This window comes from Fulmarus glacialis, unplaced genomic scaffold, assembly GCF_000690835.1.
Source record: "Fulmarus glacialis isolate BGI_N327 unplaced genomic scaffold, ASM69083v1 scaffold13561, whole genome shotgun sequence".
NCBI lineage: Eukaryota > Metazoa > Chordata > Aves > Procellariiformes > Procellariidae > Fulmarus > Fulmarus glacialis.
Genome location: NW_009194814.1, coordinates 613 through 16,951, shown reverse-complemented (window position 1 = coordinate 16,951; position 16,339 = coordinate 613). Strand labels below are relative to the sequence as shown.

The window sequence follows — 16,339 nt, the reverse complement described above, 5'->3', positions numbered from 1 at the left end:
CATTCCTGTCTTTATCAGTCTGAGCATGTTTGCAGGTTTTCAGCTTCCCACATAGCAATAAGCTGCAACACCAAGCTCAACTGAACGCTTTGAAACATACCAGAATCCCTTTTAATTGGCACACCCCAACAGAAATCCAACTATATCATTTAATTAATGATCTCAACTCTTACAGGATTATAAAATACATCGCACACTGATTAATAGTACCTTTTATTGAATGACGTGTGTCTTTCAGATTAGGCCACATACATTAGTAAAGAATTTTAAAATCGTTTGTAAGTTTAACTCATTAGCAATCGTAAGAGGAAAGGAAAACCAACACAAACAAACAAATGGTCACACAGCAAGAAATGCACGCTAGTGAACACCACTTTTCACTTCTGTTTAAGAAAGACCTGAAGAAAACAGCATGCATATCCTTTCAATAGAATCAGTGTGCCATTTATTCATTGCCTAGAGTCCCTGTAGATAAGAGGAATGCCTAGCTCACTTATGGTGCTATATGAAAATAGTAAAAACTGAAGACAAATCAAGAATGAATCACTTAAACGTAACAATTCAGATTGAATAGCAGACTGTTAATGAGGGTGCCAATTAAGTGGATTCCACAGGATATTCAAATTCCAAAGCACAGAATCATTAAAAATTCTTAGTAAAGACCATTATTAATTTCAGTATTATAATGTTCAGCTGTACGAAAGCTAATGCTAAATTTTAGTAAAAATATACAATGTAAATTTCAGACTTCAGGGCCTAAAAAAATTCTAAGAAAACTCTTATTTAAAAAATGTTGACATTCACTATGTAAGTGCTTGCAAGATTTTTTGTGGTTTTCATTTATACTTTTAATCACGGAGGTTCAGATAATTAACAGCTAAATGAAAGTAAAACATATCCAAAGCCTCCTAGGCTTATAGATGAAACATTGGAATTTAAACATATGATACTCTACTTGTCCACTTGTGTCTGCAGCCTGCTGGAAATGAGTTGCAAGAGATGTCTCATCTTGGAAAACTTCATTACACTCCAAACACTTTAGACTATGTCTACAGAGTTTCGATGGATCTTCGTCTAGTGGCATAGCTGGAATGACAGGTGTACTTGCTGGGGCTGATATTACTGTCCCAGTTATGCCAGACTGTATCTTTGTTACAGTATGCGTGCCAACTCCCACAGGGCTTTGAAGCATAGACGTAGCAGTATTGCTTGAAGGAGATGCTATCATTTGATCTGCTGGGACTGGTTTTAAAATCAGGTGTGAACACTGCATTACAACTCCTTTTTCCTTGTGTCCACGAGCGTGGGAAAGAAGACTGCATTTATTGTAGAAAACTAAATTCTTTGTGCAATGATTACATGTCACTTCAATTCGCACACTCCTCCTGTCATAATGCTGGGTCAGGCTCTTCTCGAGAGCAAATGAGTCCCCGCACTCCAAACACTTGTAGCCTCGCGTTGGTAACGTTATTCCGGCATTGGCAGGGGGACTGAGGTTTGGGATGTAAACTGGTACAGGATTGACACTACTCAGCACCTTATTGAATGCTTCCACTACAGAACTTTGTAGAGATGACACCACCTGGACTCGAGACACCTTTTTAGAAGGCTGTGAGGCTGCTGCAGAAATTATTGCCTGCTTTATTTGTTGCTGAGGTTTCGTTAGCACTTGGCGGAGTTCAGAGGTGGTTTGAGCACCTTGAGGCAGAAGATTAAGGTTGGCAAGATGGACTGTCTTTGGCACAAGTTTAGCACTGGCAAGGCTTGATGCTGGCACCACAACAGTCTGCTGTTGTATAGCATTGGCAGCTTTTATAATGGCGCTACTGGCACTCTGCACTGAAGCAGCAGATATTACAGTGGCTTTCACTGTAGTATTGTTAGCAAGCTTCAAATTAATAACTTGTGAACCTGCTGTTTTAACTGCTGAAACAGGGAGAAAGGCAGTAGCCACAGGTTTGATAGTGACCTGTTTTGGTGCAAGTTCTGCAGATGCAACTGCATTGGTGACAACTGTGGACTGGAGAGGAGCTCTAGGAGGAGAGGAAAGAACAGCAGCAGAAGTTGGTGAGGACAGGAGAGACGTCATGGAAGTTACCATAGAAGCAGTCTGCTCTGGCTTTTTACCAGAGTCCAAATCAACTTCTGGCAACACTCTAGTAACAGTTCTCTTGATCTCCCCAGAAGAAGTCTTGATGGTTTTTATGCGAACTTTAGGAATTGCTGGTGTTGACCCTGCAGGAGAAGATGGAGACCCTTTGCTACTGTTTTCACTTGATACACTTCTGGGACTATCAGGTGGTTTGACAGATGGCTTTTTAGCACCATCAATGAGACTCTGAGATTCAGGTGATTTTTCAATAGCCCGGGGACTTTCACTCATGTCTTTTGGTAATGGAGAAGGTTCTCCTGAATTAGACTGTAAATCTTTACTGGTATCTGTAGCTGCCTTTTTAGCACTCAGTGCTGCAATTGCAGCAATGCATGAAGAAAGCTTTGCTGATGACTTTGCTTTGGACTGTGAAATGCTGGCAAGATTTGTTTCACTTTTTTCAAGACTCAGTTTTCCATCAAGTACCCTGTTTTCAAGAAGCTTCTCAGAATTGTCTTTTAGCAATTTGTCCTCTGTTTTTCGAGCTTTAAAAGGCTCATAGACACTTAAATGCATGGAGTTTGTCTCTGTCTCTCGTTTAGCAACTTTATTTTTATCTATACTAGTTGAAACTGGGATTCCAGATTTAATCAAGTTCTCCCCTCCAAGTGCCTTTCTGCTGAGATACAGATCCTGCCAAGACATTTGCTCTGAAATTTGCACGCATCTCCTCTTTATCCGGAGGGTCATCCACCTCAATTTTTTCATCATCATCAAATTCTTCAGCACTTGATATTGGGCTAAACTGGTTGAAAGCTGAATCCTTCAGTGTAGTCTCAGAAGCTGACCCATCATCTTTAAGTGACTTCCCTTCATCTTTACTGTAACTATCAAGAGCTGATGATGTTAGAAAGCCATTATGCAAGCCATTGCCTGTGGAATGGTGGCCATCCTTGTCCACTCCTTCGGAAGAATCAATAGTACGCACATTTTTCACAATGACACTCACACCAACATCAGATGATGATGGGGCGTGAGAATCTTCATCTGTGTGAGCATTTTGTTTTATGTGGCTTTCATGGTCATCATGTCCAGATTCAATAGCTGCTTTTGGATCAACCATGTCTGGTATGTCAAAGGCTGCAAGAAGGTCATCGAAATCTGGGGTCTTCATATCCCCCATGGTCATGTATTTGATTGTAAGCAAATCTGTAAAATAAGCAGAAAGTCATCATCTCAGTATTTTAAGCTCTAATAGCACAGTCTTACACAAAATAAGTCTATGTTCACATATGCCATGCAAAAAGGTGTTTTTCACTTCTGAAGTAATATTTTCAGAAATTATACATTACAGAACAGTGTTCCAGTGCAAGTGTACAGTCAAATTATTACACCAAGAGCTATAGTAATCCATCAACTTTGCAGACTGTGACCTAGTCATTCCAGGTACAAATTTCTCTTCAGTGACTTTCTTCCTGTCCCCTCTCTTACACTCCCTCCTAGCCTCTCCCACATACACTATGATTACAGCAAGATATCTAGACTTTCATGAAAATAACGTGAGGCACTTGCAATTTCTCCTAAGTCTAGATTTTCCTTGACATTTGCATTACCAACCTGATGAGCCTTCTTGAAGACGGTAACAAATGTTTTTCTACTAACAGTTTAAGACTGTTGCACTGTTTGCTATAAATTAAATTGCTTTATAAGAATTATGGAATAAGTGTCTCCCAGTGTTCACAATGCTTTTTTTCAGCAACTCTAATGAAGGATCTGCTGTATCTACACTACTCCTGACAGGTGCCTCACCTACTTTACTACTTTAAAGACCTCCCATAACAGAGATTCTACAACCTCCACTGTAATTTATTCCAGTCATTCACAATTTTCACTGTTACATGTTTCCTACTGCATAATCTGAATCTTTCTTGATGCAATCTGAATGAACTACATGTGGTTCTATTCACCTCTTTGCAACAGCACTTTACTCTGAGACCATTATCTCCTTTCAATCTTCTCCTTTTTAGCTTAACCAACACCAGATCTTTAGGGTTTTCGTTCCCGTCACAGGTAGCATTTTCCAGATCCTGTTCTTTTTGTTCGCCACTGGCCTCTATTATTGGGATTTTTTTCTTCCAATTCTTAAACTAAACAGGTAACTCAAAACTGAAACTTTACAAATGCTGTGTAAAAAGAAAAACTAACTTTGAGTATATTTTTACATTTAAATCCCACTATGACATTTGCCTTTTTCCACAGAAATTTCAATAATATGCATAGCTGTGCAGGGGAATCACTTGTAGAGATCTAAAAAAATTCAGTTACAGAAAGCACAGACACTTTTTAATTCTCCTTCATAACCACGCACAGGTATGCTTTGTATTGTTGTGACAGAGCTGTTTTTAAACGTACTTTCATTGTTCAGTAATTATCAGGCCAAAGCCAGTATTCAATGTGAAAAGATACTTAACTAAATAAGTGTTATTGTTAGAAAATGCCCATTTAAGAAACGTCCTGTCTATCCTCCTGGCTTTGTATCGGCACTAAAGGACTGGAAAACATTCTTCTTATATAGCTCAATGTTCTGTCTCCAGTATCAGTTAACATAGGCCATCAGAGAACCATGGTGTGACTAACAGAGGGTCTGTTGGAAGCCACTTGCCGACGGGGATGCATCCTATAACCTCAGTAGTTCACTTCCTCCTCCTCTTAGCTCATTATCTTGAGCTCTGGAGAGAAACTACTTGCTGACTGTTGAATCCAGCTGTAAAAATGCTAAGAAAAACTAATCAGAATGCATATATGTTTAAATACATATTTCTATGCATATCATTATCAACACGGGCAGCACTAACTGTTCCTCAGAAAGAAGCAATTTATTAAAATGGCATAATCCCTTTGCTTGACAAAAATCTGTAAGACACATGTATTCATCAACACTGGCTACCTGTAAGTCATTATGGACTTTAAGAAAGGCAACTGAGGAAAATTTCTCAAGGATACTGGAATACACAGACATTTCACATAATACCTTCAAATAAATATGTAATAGTTTTGAAAATTGTTTACATGGTCCACTTAATGGTTTTGTTGCTTTGTCTAACTTATTAACTCCTTTTCATTACACCAAGTCCTTCTGCAGAGCCGAACTCAGCATGTGATTCTCTAGAAAATACGAGTATACCATTGCAACTGATGAATTTAATCTCTTAATTAACTCATAATTCCTTTACTTAATGGACAATATATATTAGCCTATCATGGTAAATGCTCATTATCAAGACTTCACTACTTTTGTAAAGCATATGGTTATAATCCATACTTATCAGGCATAAGATTGTTTCATAATGATGGTAATTCTGGTTTTATTGTGTGTTTGTTTAATTAAAAAAATTTAAAATTCATTTATTCAAAAGCAATTTTCTAGCCCTCATGCATTTAAAACTAGTAATTGGGATAAAATGAACACAAAGATTTAAGAAAAGAGACTAGACAAGTAATCAGTACAGCTCAACTCTCTTGCAATATAGTCAGAAGCTAACCCATCGCGTTCAGCACACATGGCAGTAGATGCCTTTCTATACCAAAGCAAGATGATTATCACACTTATGCACAGTTCTGCACAGTTCTGGATTTTAGTCTACCCTCTGCCTGAAGGATTTCAAGATCCTGTGAAAGGGCCACAATTACAAAGAAAGTTATCTAATCAATACAAAAATACATACATACATAGTATCAAAATTACAAAGAAAGTTCTTATAAGAATTAAATGGAAGAGATTCCAGAGACCAAAGCATGTCAAATCCATGTAAAACCACAGAAACAAAGCCTTAACTGACACATGATTTTTTTTCATGATTTGAGATACTAATTATTTTGCAGTCTGATTGTACATCTGTCCATAGGTGTCTTTTTACAGTTATTATATACACTCAAAAAGAACTAGAAAGTCTTCCTAGTCTAAAACTTCCTCTAATTACATATACTGGAGTTTAATTAACATTTAGCAATAGCAATGAATTAAGTAAAGGCCCACTTACACAGTATTTTATCCAAGTATGTTTAAGAGCAAAACAGCGTAGCAGAGGAGATAAATTTGTCCTTTACTGAGAAACTCGGTTAGGCTAATTCTGAAACGGGAAGATGCCTCAAAAGAATTCAGAGGTCTGCAGAGCTAAGATCATAAATTTATCCACAGAGAGCACTCTGCATAAAGTTGCAACTGTCTTTCAAGTGTATGCAGAAGGAACATGCTCATACCAGAGCATGAGAATGGAATGGTTTCTTCTATATGGGGGACCCAGAATTACTGCTGCCCTTTTAAAGCAATCTAAGTTAAACAAAAAGGGACAAAAGACATGGCCAGTCTTGATAAACAAGTAAGCAAAGTTGTAACCTGAAATTTTATTAATCTCTTCCTCATTATTCTAATATACCATTTTAAGATTCACTATGTTTCTAGCCCAGCTGCCAAGACGCTGAAGCCACGTTCCTCCCTTTTTTCCTTCCGAAAACCCTTCAGTTACTCCTTCCCTTAAGGATAAAACTCTGCCTTTTATCCAAGATCAAAATCAACTAACACCTTGGCTGCCAGACAAGCTGTTAGTCTATTCCTTCTCTGGGCCAAGATGATGCCTGTAAATACTTCAGAACAGGAAATGAAGCAAGTTCCTGGTTCCCTAGGAAATGGTGATTTTCCAGGAACTGGAATTTCTTTGAGAACTGCATTTAAAGTGCTGAGAGCAAAGCTCAGTGTCTCCAAAGACACAAAAAGGTGTAAAATCCTAGCATCAGAGGGCTGCCACTAAGATGATCTTCAGAATCGAACTGAGAAACAGTACACAAGGTGTGTAATCAAGGATACATTCCTCAGACTAAACAAACAAAAACATACTTAAAGAAACAACCTGCAAGACCCCCACCTCCTCAAATTTCTTTGTCCGAAATAGAGTTTTTTTCATTTTTAGTTTCTAAGTAATTCACCTCAAAACAGGGGAATGCTAACTTGAAGCACAGATTATGAGGAACAGTGGATAGATGATACAATAAATTAAACACCCCTAATTTTGTGGGTATTCGCATAAAGAGTCAGTTCTTTGATTTATTGACTCTGTCCAAAGTACTATTTCATTTTCAGATTACAGTCTCCCTTTGTAACATTCCTTTTCCTTCCCATGGGCTAGTTCCATTTCCCACCTCTCCACCTGGCTGTCTGCTGATGTTTACCAGGAGAACGCCAGGAAAAGCCTCTCACTTTTGTCGTAAGATTTGCAACCTTTAGGTGCTTGAATTACTTGAGAAAGTTATTAAAAAAAATCAGTTTCTTTAAAAATTCAAGCATTACTTTGCTTATTGATTATTCAATGATAAAAGCAAGTAAAAATGAAAAAAAATCTAGATACGGCCAATAGGAATTGCACAGCTAGAGAGCCACGGAGCAGTGAGGTGCAATGCTTCTGGGTTCTGGTTTTTTGATGGTGGGTGATAGGATTTCCGGGAAGATACCACCGAGTCTTAAAAACTTAAGATAGCAGACTCTGAATATACTTGCGTCATGATTTCCATTAATCTCTTTGGTGACAACGTCCACCCCTATGTGTGCATCAATATCTTAATGAAACGTAAGGTGTGAACTAAGTTCTGGAGGATAAACCAAGATTGCTTTGTTTGTGTTCATGCTTTGTTCAAAGCATGTGTGCATGACTTTCTACATTCTTCTTTCTTTGGAAACGCATCTCCTGAACTGCTTCCTATGAACGGCATGAAGTAAACGGCACAGGTTTAGCCAAAATAAAATACCCCTTGACTTACTGTCTTACTTTTCCCAGTTAGCCTTTTTACTCCAGTTCATTTGATAACACATGCAGTGAAGCACTCGCTTGGGTAATTATGTCAAAACAAGAACCAGTCCATGGGAACTCTCTACTGACAGTGGAAGAAGCAAGCAGGACAAAAATTTGATGCTACACTTATGAGAAATAGTTAAATTCTCGTAAACCTTTCGGGGCCTTCATATCCTGGCTGTTAAGATAGAAAGCCTAAGGATGTATTCAAAGATTTTAAAAGGCTGATCTCCAGAAAAAGAGGAAAACATCTGCAAGATGTAGCGCTTCTTCTTCCGGCAGCTTCTGCCCTATTATCTGGTATTTCAGACACCATTCTGAAATACTGCTTTCTTACAGCAACTATTTGTGTAGATGTGAGGAAGGCTCAAATATGCAATGACATAAATATCAAACAAAGAAATATCAGGGCTTAGAAGTAAATAGCTGCTTCTGAAGGATTAATAAAGGCAGTTTTGTTTTACTACATGCAATTTTTGTCACTCCTCCTCAAGCCCTGTATTGATACCCATTCCAGGTGGAGGGACTCTAGCCACATGAGGAAAAACAAACCAACCTACCCTTTCGTGTACTCTGCCAAGGTGGGGGGGAGCAGAGAAACATACAGAAGAAAACATTTTTTCTCACTTTCTAAATATGATTTATCTTGTAGCTTGGGCTTTAGGACAGCTGCAGATGGGGCACAGTATTCTCCTCAAGAAAGACCAACCTGCGTATAAATTGCTGCTGAAATTAAAAGGTACTTTTTGGTGTAAAGCTAAGCAATTGTACACACTCAAACCAGACTCGTTTTGGGGAGGTTCAACAGCCTAATGAAAACAAGCAAACAGAATCATCTGGCAGCTCCCAGACAGGTCATATCTCCAAACTGCTCAAAACTCTGATTTTTGACTGTGAGGTACAAGAACAACTTCAAGCTTTCCAGGCCTAGCAATGAGAAATAATCCTCCTCCCTTTCCAATACTTTTCCAACTAATATTCTCTATGCTTGAAGGCTTCTATCGTTTCTGGATCACAAGCATGGTCTTACACGCTCAATTTTTATTCTTTTATTTCATCATTAACCTTTAAAGAACTGACCAACTTTTCCTCCTTGACACTCACCCTCCTGCTCATCCAAATCTTCATTGCTCAACCACAAGTCTGGTGACTCTATGCAATTGCTTTAACTGTTTGTACCAGCCCCGTCTTTTCTACCTTATTAAATTTAAATTCCTACCCTTTGCCTTCAAATCCCACATAACTGTCTCTACTTACAATACGTAATTCCATGCTTTTGTTCAAACAACTACTCAACTCAAGCTTCCCTCAGCAGCAAGTCTGTTTATTATTTAAGGAAATAGGAAAAAACCCAACTTTAATTTTCATCTACCTATGGAATTCATGGGTTTTTGCCTACATTCCTCTACCTTCCTTAAACTCTTCCTACAGTTTTTACCTCCGTTTGTACTATGTACAGTTGTGGACTGTTCACTCTTTAGGGAGAGACCTTTTCTTTCAAAGAAAAGCAGCATTCTTTTCAGTACTGTGAAAACAAGAGCATTGAGACACCACTTTTCAGTGTCTATTACTGTGTGCTAGACACTGAAAAGTGGTGTCTCAATGCTCTTGTGAGAATGTCTTCATTCTGGAAGAATACTTCTGGTATAACCATATATAATAATTATTCTGTTATAGTTAGACTGGTATAAATTCTAGACTAGTGATTCAGTCAGAATTACAGAATTACAGTAATATATATCCTAACATTAGGCAAACATCAACCTAATACACAGATTATGAGCAGTTCATTAGTTATTAAACATGTATTAGTCATTATGACTGACTAACACTTCTGATTATTTACTTTGAAAGCTAAGTATCTGAAAGAAAGACAAAAGCAATATGCTAATTCAACCACCAAACCTTCAGGAAATGAGAACCACATCTCAAATCACAACTTGGTGTGGTTTGCAATACTCAGCAGGCGAGTAGGATATGCAAGAGGCCCCTTTAACCACAATCAGCAATACCTATCGTATTCACATAAAATACAGGTTCCTTTTCACTTATCAAAGGTCCCATGACTTGCTACTGTTGCAAAACTCAGACAGATTCCTGCTTCCAGAAATATAACTCTCATAATAGGCAGCATTTTGATTTCTTAGGGTAAAGGTCTCATTTACCATCCATAGTATCAATAAGGTCATGCCAGTCCTTATGTAAACATCTTTGTGAAGTATGGGGTGTTCTACAGTTAAAATTTATACCAAGCAATCTGATATTTCAACATTATAGACCGTATCTATCTGCCTTTAAAAAAAAAAAAAAGGAAAATCCAATTTGTCTCCATGCACAAGCCTCAATGAATAAGAGAAATGTGAATTTGCACTTCTAGTTTTCTAAGAGAACATTCTACCAATATTCTTCCTCCCTCCTCCCCCTCAAAAAAGCTTTGGAGGGTAAGTATCAGCCCAGTATTTCAAGTACTAAAATTTTTAGCTTTTTTTTTTTTTTACTCAATGCAGTAACCTTGCTGTTGACAGTTTCAGAAGAATTTCAAGATTTATTCTTTACTAGCCCAAAAAAGTTTTCAACAGGCATTCCACAGAATCTCAGGATAGCTGAGGTTGAAAAGGACGTCTGGAACTCCCACTTCTCTGCGCAAAGCAGGGACAGCTATAGCAGGACCCTCAGGACGTTGTCCAGTCAGGTTTTGAGTATTTCCAAAGATGGAGACCCCAAAATCTCTTAAGGCAACAGGTTCTAGTGTTTTACCACCCTCTCAGTAAAAACGATTTAAACCATTAATTAGCATTCAGACCTACTCACATTCACTTGCCTTACCACCCACTTATGACAATATCTAAATGCATTTTTAGAGTGCACCATCACATGGAAGCAAGCTATGGAAGCTTATCAAATCATACGCTGCTGATCCAGAGCACAATTCCAGCTCATGACAGGGACAGGTAGAACATTTTGGAATTGGGACAGGGCAAAAAGCTACACAAAGCTCAGGTAGTGGTTGTGATTTACAAGGCTGTTTCTGCAGCTTGTTTCCACAGCAGACGGTACCAGTTCACATCTGACTTTGATGTACTTTCATGCGAGCTGTACAATTAAGATGCTATAAACAAATCTGGATGCCATAAGGAGGAAAAAAAACTTGAATGCCAACCTTTCTCGACTATTAATCCACAATATTGTTCAGTATTATACACAGAAGACAACATTATTTTAGAATAATTGCTAAACTATTTACAAAATGAAAAAAAATTATTTAACTAACCCATTCTTCCACTCATTCTACTTTTATTCATCTAGTTCTAGAATACCGCAGAAGCCTGTTAATCCACACACTGGCTACAAGAGTTGTTTTAAACTAGCAAATGCTGAAAACAAAACAAGCAATAAACCCACCAAAGTCAATGCATTACCAAGTGTATTCTGCTGATTTGAATAAAAGTGCAGTTTCGTTGCAATTGTTTACAGTATTTTTAACTTTTCAATTCAGGAGTGTCTTCCATACGAATTTTGGAAGTTCAAAATCACATACACCAGGAATGAAAGCAATGGTAGCAAATTACATTTGGGATAGCAGAAAATGGAAAGCATGGAAAAAATCACAAAGATATTGAATGGCACTTGATGTTCATGGTGTATTGCTATAATCTGGCATAGAGACAGACCTACAGTGCATGTGTATGCACATTGTCTTTTCCTGGTAAACAAAATAATTTGGGAGTCCCCAGAGGCCACGAGGATGATACTTATCTCCACACACAGAAAGCAGCCAGAGTAAAACTTGAGAATTTATGCCGCCTTGTTTGCTGTTAATTCATACAGGCAAAACTTTTTCCAATCGCTTTGCCCATGGATTCGGGTTTAGAGCCCTAGGAATACAAGATCTCTGCAGAGGAGTCTCTTATTCAGTCTTTAATGTGAGGTATGGCAAAGTGTTATTTGTGCTTATCGCTTAGCTGAGTTTTGCAATTATGGATTACCAAGCCACGTCAAACCAACAAATAAGATATCCCCAAAAGGAGCCTAAGCATGTTACCACCGTTTTCAAAACATATCCATCCCTGTAACTGATTATAAAAAAGCGAGTAATTGTCTTTGTCTTCTTTTCTACTATATCCTGCATCTGATTATGGATCCTTCTTATCTGACCTGTTAAAAGATGAGCCCTTTTCCCCTGCAATAGGTATAATGAAGTAAAGACAGTTCTTGAGAATTTTTGTTTGTTTTCTTAAGCAAATTTCCAGAGGTTTTTTTTGACAGCCAAAATAGAATTTCTTGTAGTTTATGACTCCTTAGAAGCCTCATCTTGTAGTCCAACTCCTCCGTTTTTTAACTTCCTTATTTTTTTGCAAAATGGGTATCTCAAGTTCTCTTTGGGTAGGAGATAACAGGAAGGGAAGGAGAAGGGGCATCTTCTGAAGTCTGTCCATTTCCTCTTCTCACACCACCACTGAACTACCTCTAGTACAGTTTAAAGAGAACCACATGCAACTGGTTCAAAGTTCACTATTATCAGCCTTTGGCTGGCAAAAAGAACAGGGATACTGCAACACATGAGCAAGGTATCTCCTTTCCCACACCATATGGAGCTGAACAGACCATCTCTATCTAGAGCCGGCCAAATGAAAACTACCTATACTTATCAAGAGATCCAGTTAAGGTTTTGGGCCTAGCAACTTCCCGAATGTCTGCTAAAATGGAGATGAATTCATGAGAAGAATGGTATGGGGATTTACCTGCTTTTTGCACTCTACTTAAAAATGAGTTACAAAAACGGCTTAATTTTGTACTTCTATACGTAAAATGGGCTGGGACAGTAACACGTGAATAATTTGGATGTACAACAATAATGAATAGAATTTTGAGATTCCCAATTTAATGCAAATTTGAATCACATTCTAAATGACATTTGCTTCCTGCCTATTTCCTTTAATGTACTCTTTTTTTAAGTGGATGGCAATTCTTGCTCAAAACCTGCGTGAAGCAGCTGCAGACAATCTCAGTGAGAGCACTCCAAGCCAGGCAGGGCCTGCCTGTGCAACACTAGCAACAAACAAGTCCTAAAACATTAGGGTCAAGCTTTGGGTTTTTTTAAACATACATTCCCAGCAATCTGTATGCATATTTGTATTTTAACACACATTCATACTTATAAGAAAACCACAGTTAGTTAATTCATTCAAAAGAGGCTTGGAACTTGATAAATCATTATCCTTACTCTCAAGATCAAATACCTGAGACAAGCCTCAATGCAAAATGAGATCATGATTGCTGATACAGAGGACCAACCCGCCAGCATTAAGCAGCGTTTTCTGCTGGAAAGCTGGCCTGCGTGCAAAATCAAAATCTCCTGGTGAAGAGCATTTACAAATATTATTAGACTAAAAAAATAAAACTCACCAAGAGCACTGCGGACTCCAGCATCTATTCAGGTTTCTCATCTTAGAGCCTACAAAAATCCCTGCAAATTCAAAACCTCCTTTGCTAAAAATAAAAATTCATAGTACAGATCGTGTTCAAAAATCCAAATGAAACAGATACATTGAATTTTGTGACAATTCAAGAACTTACAATTTTAAAACTGCTTACTATTCTGGTAGAAAGAAAAAAAAAAATCTAAAAGGTACTCTCATGTAACACATGAATTTTAGCTGACACTTGGAAAAGAACATGCATCATCAGCAGCAATAGATACTATTCCTATCATGCAACAAGAATTCATATTTGCAAGCATAATTTCGCTACAGATGTCTATAGTCAAATATAGAACCTCTGCATCCAAATTATGAAAAATATGAACAGAAATCAGCACAGTGTTAGGCATTTTGCTCCACCAAGCTCTTTACTGCCCTATCAAATCTGAGAAACGACACAGTGTAGCTGCATTAAACCCCACAAAACCATAATTTCAGGCTAAACATCAGCATACTATTTTCATTTTCTACAACTAATATCTAAATACCTTACGTAATCTACTGCAGTCAGAAATAAAGAGATTCCCTTGTATTGTCACTCTCTGATGCAGGCACCCTGCCTATCATCAGCCACCATACAACTCACCCAATATCCACAACCTCTCAAGGCTTTTAAGACTGTCTACTTTATTCTGCTGATCACAGAAGAAAAGACCCTCATTTCACACTAGAACAGAATATTTTCAATGTTTTGCCTCCATATTTATCTTGATTGTAGATTACCAAACCAGCTAACCCAGCCAGGACTGGTCAGATTTTTTAAAAATCATACTGGTTAAGATTCTAGAGTTGCTGATTTCCTGTTATGGGAAGTAACAGTTCCAGCAAAAGAATCCCCAAGGCAAAATGTTTAGTGTTCCAATGTGTAAGCTCTAACAGCCTTTGTTCTTCCCTTTGCTATATTCATTACTGCTTTCTTCTCTCTCCCCCTCTCCCTCTCTCTGAATCCTTCAGCTTTCACTGTAAGATACAAATGCCAGCTCAAATCTAAGCACACATTTATTTTTTAGATGTGAGAAAAAAAAATCCTATCCATTATCCACTGCTTTGAGTTAAAAGTAGTTATGCCTCAGGAGCTGATGCACTGCCCATCCGGTTTCCTATTCTTATTTCATTACTGCACAATATTATAATTCATGCCACTAATAACCCACTGGAGCTCCATCAAACCTCTAAAATACACCTTTCCACTTGGCTGCTGCAAAATCCTCCCTGGTTTACAACAGTTTAAGAAACACCATCCATACTATTTATTTTACGTGTTTTTTTCTATGTAGGCTATATTAAGTACATGTTTAACACTGAAGACCTTAATTCAGAAGTAAGTATTGGGTTACTCAGATATGGCCAAACAGCAACCTTTAAATAATTAGACAGCAAATTCTGAATGTGTAATGCTGTAATACAACACAGAACAGTTCACTGCCATGTGGTCCGCAATTTATGATTGTCACTCAGAGGCCTATTCCATATCACTATATTGTGAAAAAATATATATCTGGATATACGATATTTCAATGAAAATACTGTATTTAGCCAAGATATCAGCAAGTCTTTACAAATAATAGCTTTAATCCTATTAAAACTTGAGGACGTTAATAGCATTTCTTTAGTAACACTTAAACAATTGTCTCCTTACTAATGTGCCAAGTGTGCAATCAGGAGCCAGATTTACGTTCCACATACATGTACCTTCATGCTAGTTATATTCATACCCAAAACACCACATCTCACCTTATGAACCTTGACCTTTGAAAGATTTTTTTAGCCAATGCTCAGTTACTGCCACAGATGCATTACCTCTGCAAATATGAAAGGGTTAAAGGCAGCCCCAATCAATAGGCCTACAAGGAAAAAAAAAAAAGGGAAAAAGAGTATGCCTTACAGCATCTTTGCAATGCTTTTATGCACAATTCTACAACAATATTGTTTCCTTTTGGCCTTACAGAAAGGCACAGCACCCCCCCCCAACGCCTCCTAAAGAAGAAAACCACAAGACAGCACCCTGTAAATAAAACAGCATGCAAAGCAGCATTCTTCAGTCACAAGCATAACTACAATTACAAATCATTCAATCAATTTTATTTAGTTTAGTTTTAAAATAGACTGCATAACCAGTGTCCCACCCTTGCAAAGCAAAAATATTTTAATAAGGGTCATAAATCTCAGCTCTTGCCCATTCCTTAAGCATAAAAAGGCACGAAAAGCCAAAGTAATCTCAGTTACTGCAAATATGTACATTTATATACAGAATCCTTTATGACTATATTAGCCACATACCAGTGCTGTGTGTCTAAAGTGTGCATTCACATACTGTTTTGGGATGGTATCTTTCTGCAAGCTCCTCTGCTTTTGGCTGCCATGAAGGGAGGAAGCTATCCCACTGTAGTAGCTCAGTGACTGCATTGTGTTCGGGAGCTGATCTGCCTCAAACCAGTTCCAGCCGGTTCTGGTCACCCTACATAAAAAGCTATGGCAACCCTCGCTGAGTTGCCAACAAGTCCCTGAAAATCGCAGGGGCTCTTTTTTCTGTGGTGGGGACGGCTGCAGCCCTGTCCCCCTGCTCCCCTCGTGCCCGGCCCACGCAGCCCCCTTGCTCCCCAGTGCCGCCCCACACGCTCCCTTCCTCTCCTCCCCCACTTACCTCCCACAACCTGGCTGAAAGCTGTGAGTGTGTGCGTGCCTGTCTGTAGCTAACAAAGAGACCGCAATAAAAATCCTCATAGGATCTCTCTTGCAGCACCAGGCAGGCTCGGCCACAGCACTGGGAGACAGACTGCTAACCAAGGACTGCTCCCCCCTCTCTGCTCCCCACAGCACAAGGGGTGGCTGCTGATCAACGTCACATCTGCCCCCTCATGCCCACGGCCGTGGGGGGGCCCATCCAGGTCTTCTCCCGTCCGCCCTCCCCCCCCCTCGCTGGA

The 16,339-nt window shown here is 38.6% G+C and overlaps 1 protein-coding gene across 1 annotated transcript in view; it reads right to left on the bottom strand.

Annotated features, from left to right (window-relative positions):
- Positions 1 to 3,298, bottom strand: part of LOC104084157 (zinc finger protein 532-like) — a gene marked incomplete at its 3' end in the record, with an annotated part of 24,962 nt that extends 21,664 nt beyond the window's left edge. Inside the window, 2 exon segments of the mRNA XM_009587892.1 lie at positions 956 to 2,789; positions 2,791 to 3,298. Coding sequence (XP_009586187.1) covers positions 956 to 2,789; positions 2,791 to 3,281 — 2,325 coding nt within the window.
- Between the last annotated feature and the right edge of the window lie 13,041 nt (positions 3,299 to 16,339).